Source organism: Dendroctonus ponderosae, unplaced genomic scaffold, assembly GCF_020466585.1.
Source record: "Dendroctonus ponderosae isolate FM_Combo_2020 unplaced genomic scaffold, Dpon_F_20191213v2 Dpon_F_20191213_1, whole genome shotgun sequence".
In the NCBI taxonomy this organism is placed as follows: domain Eukaryota; kingdom Metazoa; phylum Arthropoda; class Insecta; order Coleoptera; family Curculionidae; genus Dendroctonus; species Dendroctonus ponderosae.
The window spans coordinates 57,921,983-57,934,545 of NW_026017110.1; the positions used below are offsets into that span (position 1 = coordinate 57,921,983).

The following is a 12,563-nucleotide window of genomic DNA, read 5'->3' on the forward strand; positions in this document are numbered from 1 at the left end:
TTTTGTGATCTTGAAAACTACATAAATAACATCTATTTTTGCAGCAGAAATGTACAAACAAAAATTACAGACTTTGTGAAGTAGATTTCAAATTGAATTTTGTTTATCTTTTTGTGTTCTTTTTAGTCATACCTACTAACTTCTACTACCCTATGTAAAAATAACGAAAAATACACCACGTGTTTTTGTATTATTATTCGCTTATAGCGAAATCCGGATATAACGAACCAGTTTTAGTTCATTTTTCAAGTTCGTTATATCAACTAACCCAACTGTAGATAATAAGTACTATAGTCGATGGTCAAAACTGCTACTTACCGCAGGAGTAATTCAATGAAACTTTAAACCATCAGCAGCCTAAATCTATGAAAATCGCGAACAAAGAAACTTGCCAAATGACACAGGGCTAAAAAAAGTTAGTGTCAACTGCTATCAATGTCGACAGAAACTAGGGTACCACATAGATCAACTTCGCGTCTAAAACTCACCGAAACAATCAAAGTTTTCCCGCACGTGAAAACACGAAAACTAGAAATTCACTTCACAAATTGTGAAAACATTTGTCTCGATCTTCAACGAGAATATTGATGAAACTTTTAAGAAAAAACGGAACAAACTGCCATTTGACAAAACTTGTCAACCCAAAATCTACTCATTTGGGTGTGTAGGTTTATTAAAAAATACGATTAATGTGTGATAATGTTTATTGATTTCAAATTCAAATGAGGCAATAGCTTACTATAGGTACGTTCCTTAATAAATTATTTAATAGTCACAGTAACGTTTAAAACTCGTATTAGAGCTACAATAAAACAATAAAATCGTTCACATTTGAACACATCTAACCCCTATTACACCGGAACAATAAAAGAAACAATTTTATGAACACAAAGCCCCCAGAATAATGAAATCAATCTACAAATAGGTGAATCAGCAGATCAGAATTGCCTGAAATATGCACAACTTTTTTCTTTATCGCGTCTATACTTTCTACCTCTTTTGACAATTTTATCAGCGTAGTGGACTGCTTCGCTACCCGAAGGCAATTTACTTCAAACTTACTCTTGCCTCTACTTAAAGAGGGATGTTAATCCGGACCTATGAATGCCGTAAATAATTTTATAATTTTGAAGCAAATCCGACTAACACTACAAAGTTGGGTCAAGATTCAGTGACTAGCATTTATAAATTAATGAATTTTCTGAAGCAAATCAATTCTGAACTACTGTCCCGATTTCGTTTTCGGTCGCCCTTTAACTTAAACGAAATTCGGTGGGCACTGTAAATATAAAGTGCCGAAGCGTCAATAACCAGAATTATGTGTATATGAAATCATTTCATATATCTAAATATGTTAAATGATTACATAAATAAGAAGTTAAGTGATAATTCTACGTTATTTAAAATGTACATGATTTCTTCATATTGTTGTCGCATGGCCACATGCAACTCCTTGCTCAACATGACTGTACCAATGAAAATTTCAATAACAATGACTATAAACTATAAACAATTGTAGTACAAATCATACCGGATTTTTTCCCTGAAAATTGGAAAATAGTGAGCCAATTTCCTAAACTAATGTAGTTCATTGATATAGCCACATAGAACCAATAAATGAATAGACTAAGGAAAATGTTAATAGCCTGTTTTGCATTTCCTTTCTTATTCACTAAAATTCTATTTAAAAAACGTATCAGAGTTTCAATAATAATTTAAAGATACATTTTTTAAAGCAAACGATCATTTACATCGTATCGAAAGCATTACACGATTTTTTTTTAATTCGAATAATGGAAAACAAGCTATAGTTGACAAGATAACATCTATTCAGCAAAACATTCTAAGCACATGAATCCAATTTGATTGTTGATGTTGAGATTACGTACGAATGATTCACCAAAGTGACGATTACACCAGTTCATGAATTACTCATTTTGGGAATTTTCTTTATTGGCGGCAATATCAAGACCCAATTCAGAAAGCACCTTCAAAGCCTCCAAAGCAGCTTTTTCGTGGGACGCTTCAGTGGTGGGTCCTTCCCCATGACATACCTGAGGTGGATTCGTTCCCAAAGAAACCAGCGTCAAGTACATCTCATGATTCGCTTTAGGAAAGTCAGAAAAATGCACCTAGGAAAGGGTTCTCAAATGTACTTCTCCGTGGATTTGGAATTACGGAGATAAAGTTGGCCGTAATTAATCAGGGTTATTGTCATTTTCATTTTGATTTGACCTACCACGGTAAAATGCTATTTTCGGTTTCAGAACAAAATTATAGGATGAAGAGTGGTGAAGGACAAATCAAGTAAATCAGAAATAGATGTTGAACAAAAAGGACCTTTTTTGAATTCCTTTTAAACTTATTAAGATGGGCATCAAGAAAAAATAAACCATTAATGAATTGCAATGCTCCGTTTTTCAATTTTAAATAATAATAATATAATCTTTATTTTTTTCGAAAAAGTATATCGATCAAATCGGTCTTTCCACCCTTGCATTTACAAGCGTGTGGTATTTTGATGGTGTCGTACAGGGGCGGATCCACTTTTAGTTTTAACCCAAAAAAGCGAAATTTGAATATCACACTTTGCAGATTATGCCAAAATTTCATGTTTTCCGTCCCGTTTCTGCTCATTTCTCAGAAGCAAAATGCAGAGCAAGAGCGCTCCTTTTTACATCAATCCAGAGAGACCTAAATGGCATTTTTAGAAAGTGAACTATTGATAAGGAAATGTTGGCAGTTTTCCTAAAAGTCTTGATTTCACGAAGTTTTAGATTTGCGTGTTTTTTTATTGCATAATCGACTCAAACATGACTACTTTTATCGAAGTTTTCAACCCCATTTGAGCCACAAAATTCGTTTTGGCGTCGTTATATCGATAGAGAATTGAAAATTCGATTCAGAAATTTAAATATCATTGAGCGCCACTTTTGGTTTTTGGTGGTACCCAAGGCTTTTTGAAAGTGTCCGACGAATGCTCCAACTTTCCCGATGTGAAATTCTATTCCGTTCTAGTCCATAGCACCAATCGTGATAGTAAGAGCTCGTTTTAATTCGGTTTTTCGTTCGTGTGAAAAGTTTCTTTTGTATTTGATCACCCTCCTCGAGGTAAAGAGTTGAAAATCTTCGAAAAAAATTCAGTTCGTTTTATTTTTACGCTTTCCTTGATCTGTCCGAACAACTCTTCATGCTGAATATGAAAGCGTGGCGTAAAAATTGAGGTTTTCAAAAGCCACGCAAAACCGATGCTCAAAATTCCCCAAAATACCCAGTTTCCATTCAACAATCAAGACAATCTCCTCACTTTTAAAATGTTAATGACAAAAAATGCCAACAGTGCTTTTACCTGAATATTCATGAGTTGCGCCAAATACATTAGTTGATCTTTGGAACGAACGCCTGGTGGTGGATTTTTGAGGGGAGCTGGTTGGACCGGCTTTGGAGATTCCATCGGTTCACTCTTCGGCTTGGAAAACCCTGCATTTTGTTCAGTTACCAACAAAACTCCAGGAACCAGCTGTCGGCCACCACTGCCGCCCACATTTTGAGCCTGTTGATTTTCCAACTTTTCTTCGACGAAAGTTACTTTCCGATTTTTCTCATTTTGTATGACAGATTGATCGTCTTTCTCAGCTTTTGGTTGTGGCGATTTCGATAGTGATGATGTATAACCCAAATCTGAGAGAAGAGCATCCGCAGCGTTGCGTTTTGCAACCTAAGTAAATACAAAATTGTAAGTGAAACAATTATATACGGGGTGACCAAATTGGGTTGATATTCATCCGTTTATAGAGGAGATTGAATGCACGAATAGGCCAATGATGAATCTGATTGCTCTCAATGCTGACTTTATTCATGTTTTAATTTTAAAAGAGTAAAAAGTCCCTTGTATCTTTGTCATGGTGTTTCGATCAGTTAAAGTGTAATCTTGGCCTACCTTCTTTTATGGCCCTAACCAGGAAGCTTGAAGCCCTTCCACACCTGTGTAAACAAAAATATCAACATTTACCTTTTTATTAGGTCCCACTCCAGTGCAAGAATGACCATTTACAGAGGCTTCGATTACAAATTCTCTACGACGTGGCGCACCTCGTTCTTCCAAAACCGTGTACACCGGTTCTCTCTCTTTATTCGCTTGCTGTATTTGAATCAAACGGGAAATCGGGTTGATCTCTTCAGTGGTCTCTGAAGGTTTGTCCATATTCACCTAAACGAACATTCCACGAACATTATTGGTGAGATGCATTTTAAGTATATCTGCACCTTGATGAGGTTCCTTGTCTTTTTCTTGTTAGCAACCCGTTTTCGCTTCAATTGAGTTATATTAGTCATATTGGGTAGGGCAGGAAGTTTGGAGAGTTCCTCAAGCATTTTTTCTGCTGCTCTCTTTTTAGAGATCTTCTTGCCATTCCCTTCCCCTTCGGCAATAAAATTGCCCACTCGACATGAAGTTATGAAGACCTTCATATGCGGTGGTCCCTGGAGCAAAACAACGAACATGCAATATTCCGGTATTATTTAATAAAAATTTATTTTCATACTTTCTCGCTCAGAACTTCAAAAATGACGTTCAGGTTTCTCTTTAAAGCAATCTCATATACCAGCGATATGGGAGACTTTAACTCAGAATTTACATCGTTTTGAAAAGAAGTTTGCGCTTGGTCAGCTATGTGACCATTGTCAGTACCATTTGTATCAGGACTGTCGATGCCACCTAACTGTTTAATATGGTCAATTGCCTTGGCGGCTGCATCATGACGGGCTGCTTGTACAGTTGGACCATGTCCTAAATAAACGAAAAATTTGATGTCTCATGACCTGGACAAAGTGCTTATACAAATTTTCCACAAATTCAGAATACTCAGTTACACTTTACTTCCAAATCATTTGCATTTGAGCGGCGTTACTTAGCTATTCATATGTTTCCAAAACGTCTTCAGTGCACAAAGAGGGGCATTTTTAGTTCAATTTTTATCTACAACACCAATAGAAAGGGTAAATTACCATAGTCAGCAGTACCTGGATACTCCCGATCTCCAACTCGCAGTCTAACTGAATAAGGATCTCCCTGACTATGATGAGGCATCGCCGGTCGATACTGGCCGTAATATCTGTTATCATAAGAGTGGAAGTTCCTCATGTTTCGGCGCGCATCGAAGCCACCGTACCTTTGCTGGGCCTGTGGATAATTCAAACTGTGTCTTGGAAAATAACCCGGTTGATTCATATAACCCTAAAATAAGACCTGTTGCTTAAAACTGAAAAACATAAAACAAAACAGTGGTTCCCTTGCATGTCTTCTTCATTAAATCGCATACTATTTGATATTTTGCAATGCACAAACGCGCTAAATACACTTTCCAAACATTTACAATTAACAGCAACAAAAAAGTTGCAAGCAATCGGAACAGTCTTGGCAATTATATAACATGTGCTTTTGCGTGTGAGAAATAAATGCTGACTTTCTCTTCCAAGTCTGGATTGGAAATCCAGTTTTGTTTGGAAAAATGTCTGTTGGGGAAATATTAAAGATTTTGAGAATTGAATGGAATCGAAAGTCAACCAATCCAGCCAAAAAAACGTTAACGGTGGTGCTACAAAGATAAACTGAATCTCGGATATGGCTTATAATTATAATAAAATAGTCCAGTTCATCACAACAAGGGAATAAAATAAAGTAGAAAAAACCAATACACAAAATAAGAATTGAGACCATAAAGAAAAACACACAAAGTAAAATGATGCTTGTTTATTACCTGATGTGGAGGAGCTCCACCCTCCAGAACATAAACGGCTCTCTCTCCTCTCTTCATAGCGAGGGCGTTTAATTCAACAGTGGGAGTAACAATGGCATTTTGTCGTCGATGACCAGGCCTGTTGAGAATGGATTTGGGTGGTGGGTGCTTGAATTCTGTCTTGGTTAATGCTTTAGCGGCGGCGGAGTGTTGGGCCTTTTTAATACTGGGGCCTTCGGCTTCATATTCTTCTTTCCCGAGCTTGAGAGTTACGGTGAAGATTTTCTTGTGTGCCGGCCCTTGCTCGCCAGTCAGACGATATTGATGCTGAATCTTGTTGTACCTTGCTGTTGTCATAAAACGTGCAATTCGCAGTTACCAAACACCATTATTGTCGTCAAATTTACCTAATTCATTTACCAAACACATGGGGGTTTTTTCTTTTATGTTTGCCAAAGGAGGATTGGGCGCAGAAGAAGTACTCGTGTTTGGACTGTGTTGACTCATTTGTTGTTGATCCTGATTGTTCATATGTGGAGACTGCTGTTGATGATCAGGTTCTACTAGAAATCAAGGTTCTTTTGATGCTAATAACCTAATAATAATTTCATTATGAATTCACTTCAGTACTCAATGTTCTTATGGCATTGCGCATTTTTTTCTGATGAAGATTGTTCTCAAGTTTGGCAATTAATTGAAAATTTCAAAAAAATTCCTTATTTCCTTCGATTATTAAACAATTATCAGTTTTAAAAGAATTCAAGTGGTTTAGACACCCAGAAATAATGAACAGTTAAATGTGGCCATCAACTTTGAAACTGAAATATTTGGCTCACCATACATACATAGACCCAAAAATCTATCTCCCTCAATGTTGTTAATAGATTGTTCGCTTATAGATTACCATTCGCGTCACACCTAAAAGTTAAATTATAGACGAATTAAAAACAAGTTCAAGTTGAAATTTGCTTTTAAAATAAGCTAGTTTTAGACGAAACAAATGAAGTCCACACCTTAATTTGATAGCCGTTTCGAGTGACTGAAATGATAATCCATTTAGCAAAAAACGATGTGATAGTACTGGAACTCATACAAGAGAAACTTACCATTAGGAGGAGGATTCTGTGGCGGTTGTGTGGGAAGCGCTTCATAATGATAAACTGGAGGCTGCTGTTGCATGGGTTTTTGTTGGGGTTGAGGCTGTTGTGGGATAGATGCAGTGGTAATTAAGGCCGGCCCCGGACCAGTCGGCATTGATACAAGTACGCCTATAAATAACATTGTAAGGTACTATTTTTTCCCAGCAATCATCAATAGATTACAGTCTGTACGAGAGAACTTCTGTTTTTCTTAAGTGCTCTCGCTCAAACCACCTCGTTTTTGGTATAATAGTTTCTTTATGATACCTTTTTAGATGTATGACAGAAACTTACAAGTGAATCAAAAAAACAAAAATCAAAGAAATACAACTTCAAAAAATATTTTTTCAAGTTGGCAAACCCTAACTTTTTTGCATCTCAGTTAAAATTATACTACATAAAAATTCATCTGCGCACTATGGTGTGGCTTTCCTAAAAAAATAAATGTTTGGAAAATAAAACAACTTTTAGAAGAATTATATTCACCTATTGTACTCTATATTAAGAAAAGCGTATTAGTTTTAATAATTCCAATACCTTTGCTATCAAGTACCTATATTAAACAGTCTAAAATGTATTTTATACATTCCATAAATAAAACTCGCACAACAAACACTTTTGAAATTATTCAAAAAGTATCCTACAATTTCCATTGTGGTATTTTGGGAATAAAATGCCATCGTATCTGATTAAAATGTATTTATAAGTTGTGTTGACGTAACGTCGTATTTTGTTTGTTTGTTTGTTTTTATAAAACAAATTTTGTAAACGTAAAATGCAGTAAACACAGTGACGAATTTCGAAACGGATTGCATTATCTCAGAGCAACAAAAACGAGTACCTACTGCGTTGCTCATAAAGTAACGTAAATCGACATCACTATTATCCAGCTGACTTCCACTCAGCAAACTTCCATTTGGTTCCAATAGTTAGTGTACAAGTAATATTTTTTTAAAGCCTTTGAAGTACCTGTGGCTAAATAATAATGCTTGGAGATTTAATTACTCAAGACTGATTGATAGCCTTGATCGCTTGAGTAGCCGTTTTTATTGCACCGAAGTGTTTCACGTGTGATAAAACCGAAAAACTTACAAAACTGAAGTTTTCCAATAGACCCGCAGAGGAATGAATAAAACAGCCTGACTGACTATGCGTTTTAATTTAAAACAATATCAAAAACCCCATAATAATATTTCCAGAAAAAATTGCACTCTTCGAGCTTCATATTTGCACCCTTCTTCGAGCGCCAGGCATCAGCACAAAGTTGTCGTGGCGAATAAAAACCGAATAAGATTAAGGACGGCCTTCAAGAGTTGAATCCATTCTTAAGTTTCGATCAGCAAGGGGATTCATGTTTTATTTATAAAATGGATTTACCCCCATTGATGTGCCGTTCGATTAGCATCTAGCAGGACGTTTTGAATTTAAAGGGATCTTCTGTGGTCTTCTTATGATGGCTATCTGATGATAATTTTTTACAAAAGGGAGAGCAATTTTACAAATAATCCATTCCCAAAAATCGCACTTCTACACTCTTCACTGGGCTTTTTTAAATGTTTATCAATATCAGTGTCCGGTTTTACGACAAATTTCTATGACAAAACATCGATTCATAAACATACAATATCCGCGCGATACATTCTTGCCGGCAAACCTCATAAATTCAAACTAACAATTTCGTCAACACTGGATTAAATGTCGCATTGTCTACTAATCTAAACAACATAAACAAGAAATCAATCCCTGGAAATGGCTTGCTGAAACATGAAACCAATGTATGATATGCCTGTTATATGCTCGTAATTGATAACAGTAATACTGTTAGTTAATACAAAACAAATAAACACAAAAACTCTATAACAATATTTTTGTCTGTGAGCGTATAAGAGTAGACTTTAAAGGGAATGAAGTATCTAGCAGGTGTTTGAAAATAAAATAAGTTTTATAACTTAGTTTTATTTAATGCAACCCTCAAACGTGCTTAAAACCCAAATTTGATCAGTACTCTTTCCACGAGCTCTTCAATGAGGGGGTCACAGGCCACGGGGTTGCAAAAATGCAAAAAACATTTTCAGGGTGGTTTCAGCCCCCCTGGAGATTTGTATTTTTCATCTTGCTTGCAAACTGTCGGTAAATCGGTACATACTTTAAAATGTTATTATTTATCTGCTGCTAGCGAATTTCGTCTCTTTAAAAACTTTAACGAGAAAGAACTTTAGCTAAAGCCCTATTCTACAGATCACCAGTAGCTTTTCTAATGCAATTGTGTTACCTCTAAGTGCCATTCAGTTTAATTAGATAATTTCTCATAAATATACAAAATTGTGCGTAAAAATGCTTACCAGTTGCTGGTAGACTCATCATTATGGATGCTCTTTGATTTGGAGGTGGACCCATTTGCTGCATCCCCAATCTAGAGGAAATAAAGCATTAACTTCTCGCAAACCTTCTAAAATTTTAATGATATTTACGTAGGTGTTGCATAATACGCAATCGATTAGGCTATTTATGTACTTATCTGCCAAGACATAAACAGAGGTAATAGAAAAAATCTATAACACATTCACTTAAATAGTTCTCAATATTTTCCAGCATAAAAAAACGACTTTAGATAATATGTACATAAAATTTAAATAAACCAGTAAAGGTCGGTGTTTGGAATTTCGTGGCATAAAATGTTCATTACTTTTCTGGAGCATAATACGGAAAAGAGCCAAACATATCAAGTTTAAGTTACCTAACTAGCGAAACCTAGAAATAGAACAGAAATTCGGACCTTCAGATAATTAAAAATAATTTTAAGAACGAAGAATAATTGATAAAGATCAGTGTAATTCCAAAAACAGTAAAAACGGAATCAAGAATATGAAGCGATCAATAAATATTTATGAAGTATGAAGGAGAAACGACTCGAAATGTGTAATGACAATCCAAGAGACAACTTGAAGCTGTTTATAATAGGAATGCAAGCAACAGCAAAATAAGTTATTTACGTAATTTATTTGATATAGGAATATATGCAAGCATAGGATTGCACATAATTTCCTCTTTAACATATTTTTTTTTGGAAAACCGATTCGATCTAACAGTTCTTTATCGACGATTTTTTAAAAGTTGAGACCCACTTTTAATATTGAAACCCTTATTTGTTTTAAGCTAAAGAGCTAATCACTTCTTGGATACATTTTCGTATTTACAGTTGAATTTGCTTTTTCTCGTCAAATACTTTTTCAAAAACTTAATTAACAGGATAGGATTTCTTTGCGTTATCTCTAGCACTTGATCACCGGTATCGCTGCTAATGTTTATTAACCAGATGGAAATGAACACATTGCAATTCCAACACAATGAGACGCTTTGTCTGAAACAATATTACTTAAATAAATAAGACAGAAACTATTTTAATACATCGAGTTTTATTAATGTTGAATTTACTCATCAATAAATATTAGTGGCTGATTGTAGTTTTCATTGAAATGTGAAACTCAAAAGTGGATAATATAGGGGTCGGTTTGAGTCGGAGTCAATTTTCAACCTTTTTCGCTTTTCATTGATTTCATTTTAAAAGGTCTCAGAGCAGCGTCTTAGGAACCGTGCTTTCTTTATTAATTATTAATACGGAATTATAAAATATTCAAGGAGGAAAGTTTTAAAGCCATATGCAAATAAAATACTTAGTTACATTTTCTGAGATGAAACAGCATTTAACAGATTATATGTGTGCGGTTTGTATCTTACAGTCGGAAAATTTTCAATTTCTACTATTTGTCCCTGAATATTTTTAAAAATATCTTCACCGTTCAGAAATGTATTTAAAAAATGTTTACTACCTAAGTTTTCGCGCATTTATTTATTTTGTGTCTGGTCCTGACCGTTGAAAAATATGTTGGAAAATGGAAATCCTGTTCCGAATGCTTTTCAGTACTATTATTAATTATCACGAACATTTTGCTTATGGCTGCTGTAGTAAAGTCGTAATGTTTTGCAACTCTCTAAATAATAGCAGTCGGAATACTATTGAAAATACAATCTTATACTAAGGGTGGAATCGTATTGAGCCTGTAAGATGGTGTAGAAGCCTTATCGAATCAATACCTGGGCGTCTTCAAAAGGTTTCCGAGTGAAATGTTAATTCATTTCAATTAAAATGCTTTGGCACTTTTTTGTAGGAGACAACAGAAAATTATGGAGGCATTTTCCAGTTAATGCGACAAAAATATCAGCTAATTAAGCAAGTTTTCCAAATTCCCGGCATGAACTAACAAGTTTAATCAAAAGAAAATAGATGCTTTTGTAAAGTAAAAGTCAAACTAAATTTTGTAGTTTTCCTAGTCGTGTAAAAACTTTCTGAAACTAGTACATTGTCCTTTTCGAAAGGTTTCGCAGTGACATGTTAATTAGGTATTTGAATTAAAATCCTCTAGCATTATTTTGAAGAAACAGCAACAAAAAATTAGGGAGGCATTTTTCAGTTAATGCGGCAAAAAACCCGCTGATTAAGTAAGTTTTTCCAAATTCCTGGTATGAACTAACAAGTTTAATCAAAGGAAAATAGATGCTTCTGTAAAGTAGAAGTCAAACAAAATCAAGCAGTTTTTCTAGTCCTGCAAAAACAGCCCGTCCATAGGTAATATCAGCAATAACTTTAAAAAAAATTAAATTGTGTGGCAGGGACTACTCGGTCAATTAGCAGTTAGATTGGCAGAAAATTAACAACAACAAATAAATGCTGTTAAGACAGTTTACTTAAGAGTCAGACGAAGGGACATTTAGTAGATGAAAAAATCGTATTCACAAGATGGTAAAAAAACCTTCTCAAACTAGTACATTGTCCTTTTCGAAAGGTTTCGCAGTGGCATGTTAATTAGGTGTTTGAATTAAAATCCTTTAGCATTATTTTGAAGGAACAACAACAAAAAATTAGGGCGGCATTTTTCAGTTAATGCGGCAAAAAACCCGCTGATTAAGTTTTTCCAAATTCCTGGTATGAACTAACAAGTTTAATCAAAGGAAAATAGATGCTTCTGTAAAGTAGAAGTCAAACAAAATTAAGCAGTTTTTCTAGTCCTGCAAAAACAGCCCGTCTATTGGTAATATCGGCAATAACTTAAAAAAATACATTGTGTAGCAGGGATTACTCGGTCAATTAGCAGTTAGATTGGCAGAAAATTAGCAACAACAATTAAGTGCTGTTAGGACAGTTTACTTAAGGGTGAGATGAAGGGAGATTTAGTACATTAAAAGACATACCTTGGATTTCTCTGCATACCGCTTTGGCTCATATGATGTTCTTGAAGCATGTTATATTAAATGAAAATACTATAAGGAAAATAGAAGTGGTCAAATAGTTTTGGGATCCTTGGGAGTGCACCTTCAAACCGGCGTCGATTATATAAAATAACAGCGAGTAATATTCGAATTACTGCTCTAAATATTCAATAACAACAAATGGATGTATGTTAACTAAACACCACTACTAAATCTTATTCTTTCGTTGGCAAACAATAAAGAAAAATCGGAAACTAACATGCGGCCATGTTAGAATAGAAACGACGACGACGGATTCAATGACAAACAATGATGGATATAGTGGCCTATCCTTTTTCCTCACGTGAGATAGTTCCGATATATTTTCTTTTCGATCCTCTCCTATAGTACATGCGCATTTACCAAAATAAGTTCTTTT

The 12,563-nt window shown here is 35.0% G+C and overlaps 1 protein-coding gene across 11 annotated transcripts; it reads right to left on the reverse strand.

The window, feature by feature from the left end:
* Window positions 1-686: 686 nt before the first annotated feature.
* LOC109537913 (double-stranded RNA-binding protein Staufen homolog) lies at window positions 687-12,463 on the reverse strand. Of its 11 annotated transcripts, none has more exons than XM_019904871.2 (12): window positions 12,249-12,462; window positions 12,128-12,196; window positions 9,220-9,290; window positions 6,845-7,006; window positions 6,146-6,301; window positions 5,760-6,085; window positions 5,008-5,236; window positions 4,545-4,789; window positions 4,267-4,482; window positions 4,013-4,210; window positions 3,350-3,718; window positions 687-2,132 (listed from the first exon to the last, which is right to left on the reverse strand). In XM_019904871.2, exons 2-12 carry the CDS (start codon window positions 12,175-12,177, stop codon window positions 1,929-1,931), a joined length of 2,226 nt encoding a protein of 741 aa, XP_019760430.1. In that variant the 5' UTR covers window positions 12,178-12,196; window positions 12,249-12,462; the 3' UTR covers window positions 687-1,928. The 11 variants fall into 11 exon arrangements, with proteins under 11 accessions (XP_019760430.1, XP_048517135.1, XP_048517134.1 ...); XM_048661178.1 differs by adding an exon at window positions 6,584-6,656 and having other exon boundaries at window positions 6,146-6,298; window positions 12,128-12,462; XM_048661177.1 differs by adding an exon at window positions 6,584-6,656 and having other exon boundaries at window positions 12,128-12,462.
* Window positions 12,464-12,563: the final 100 nt, after the last annotated feature.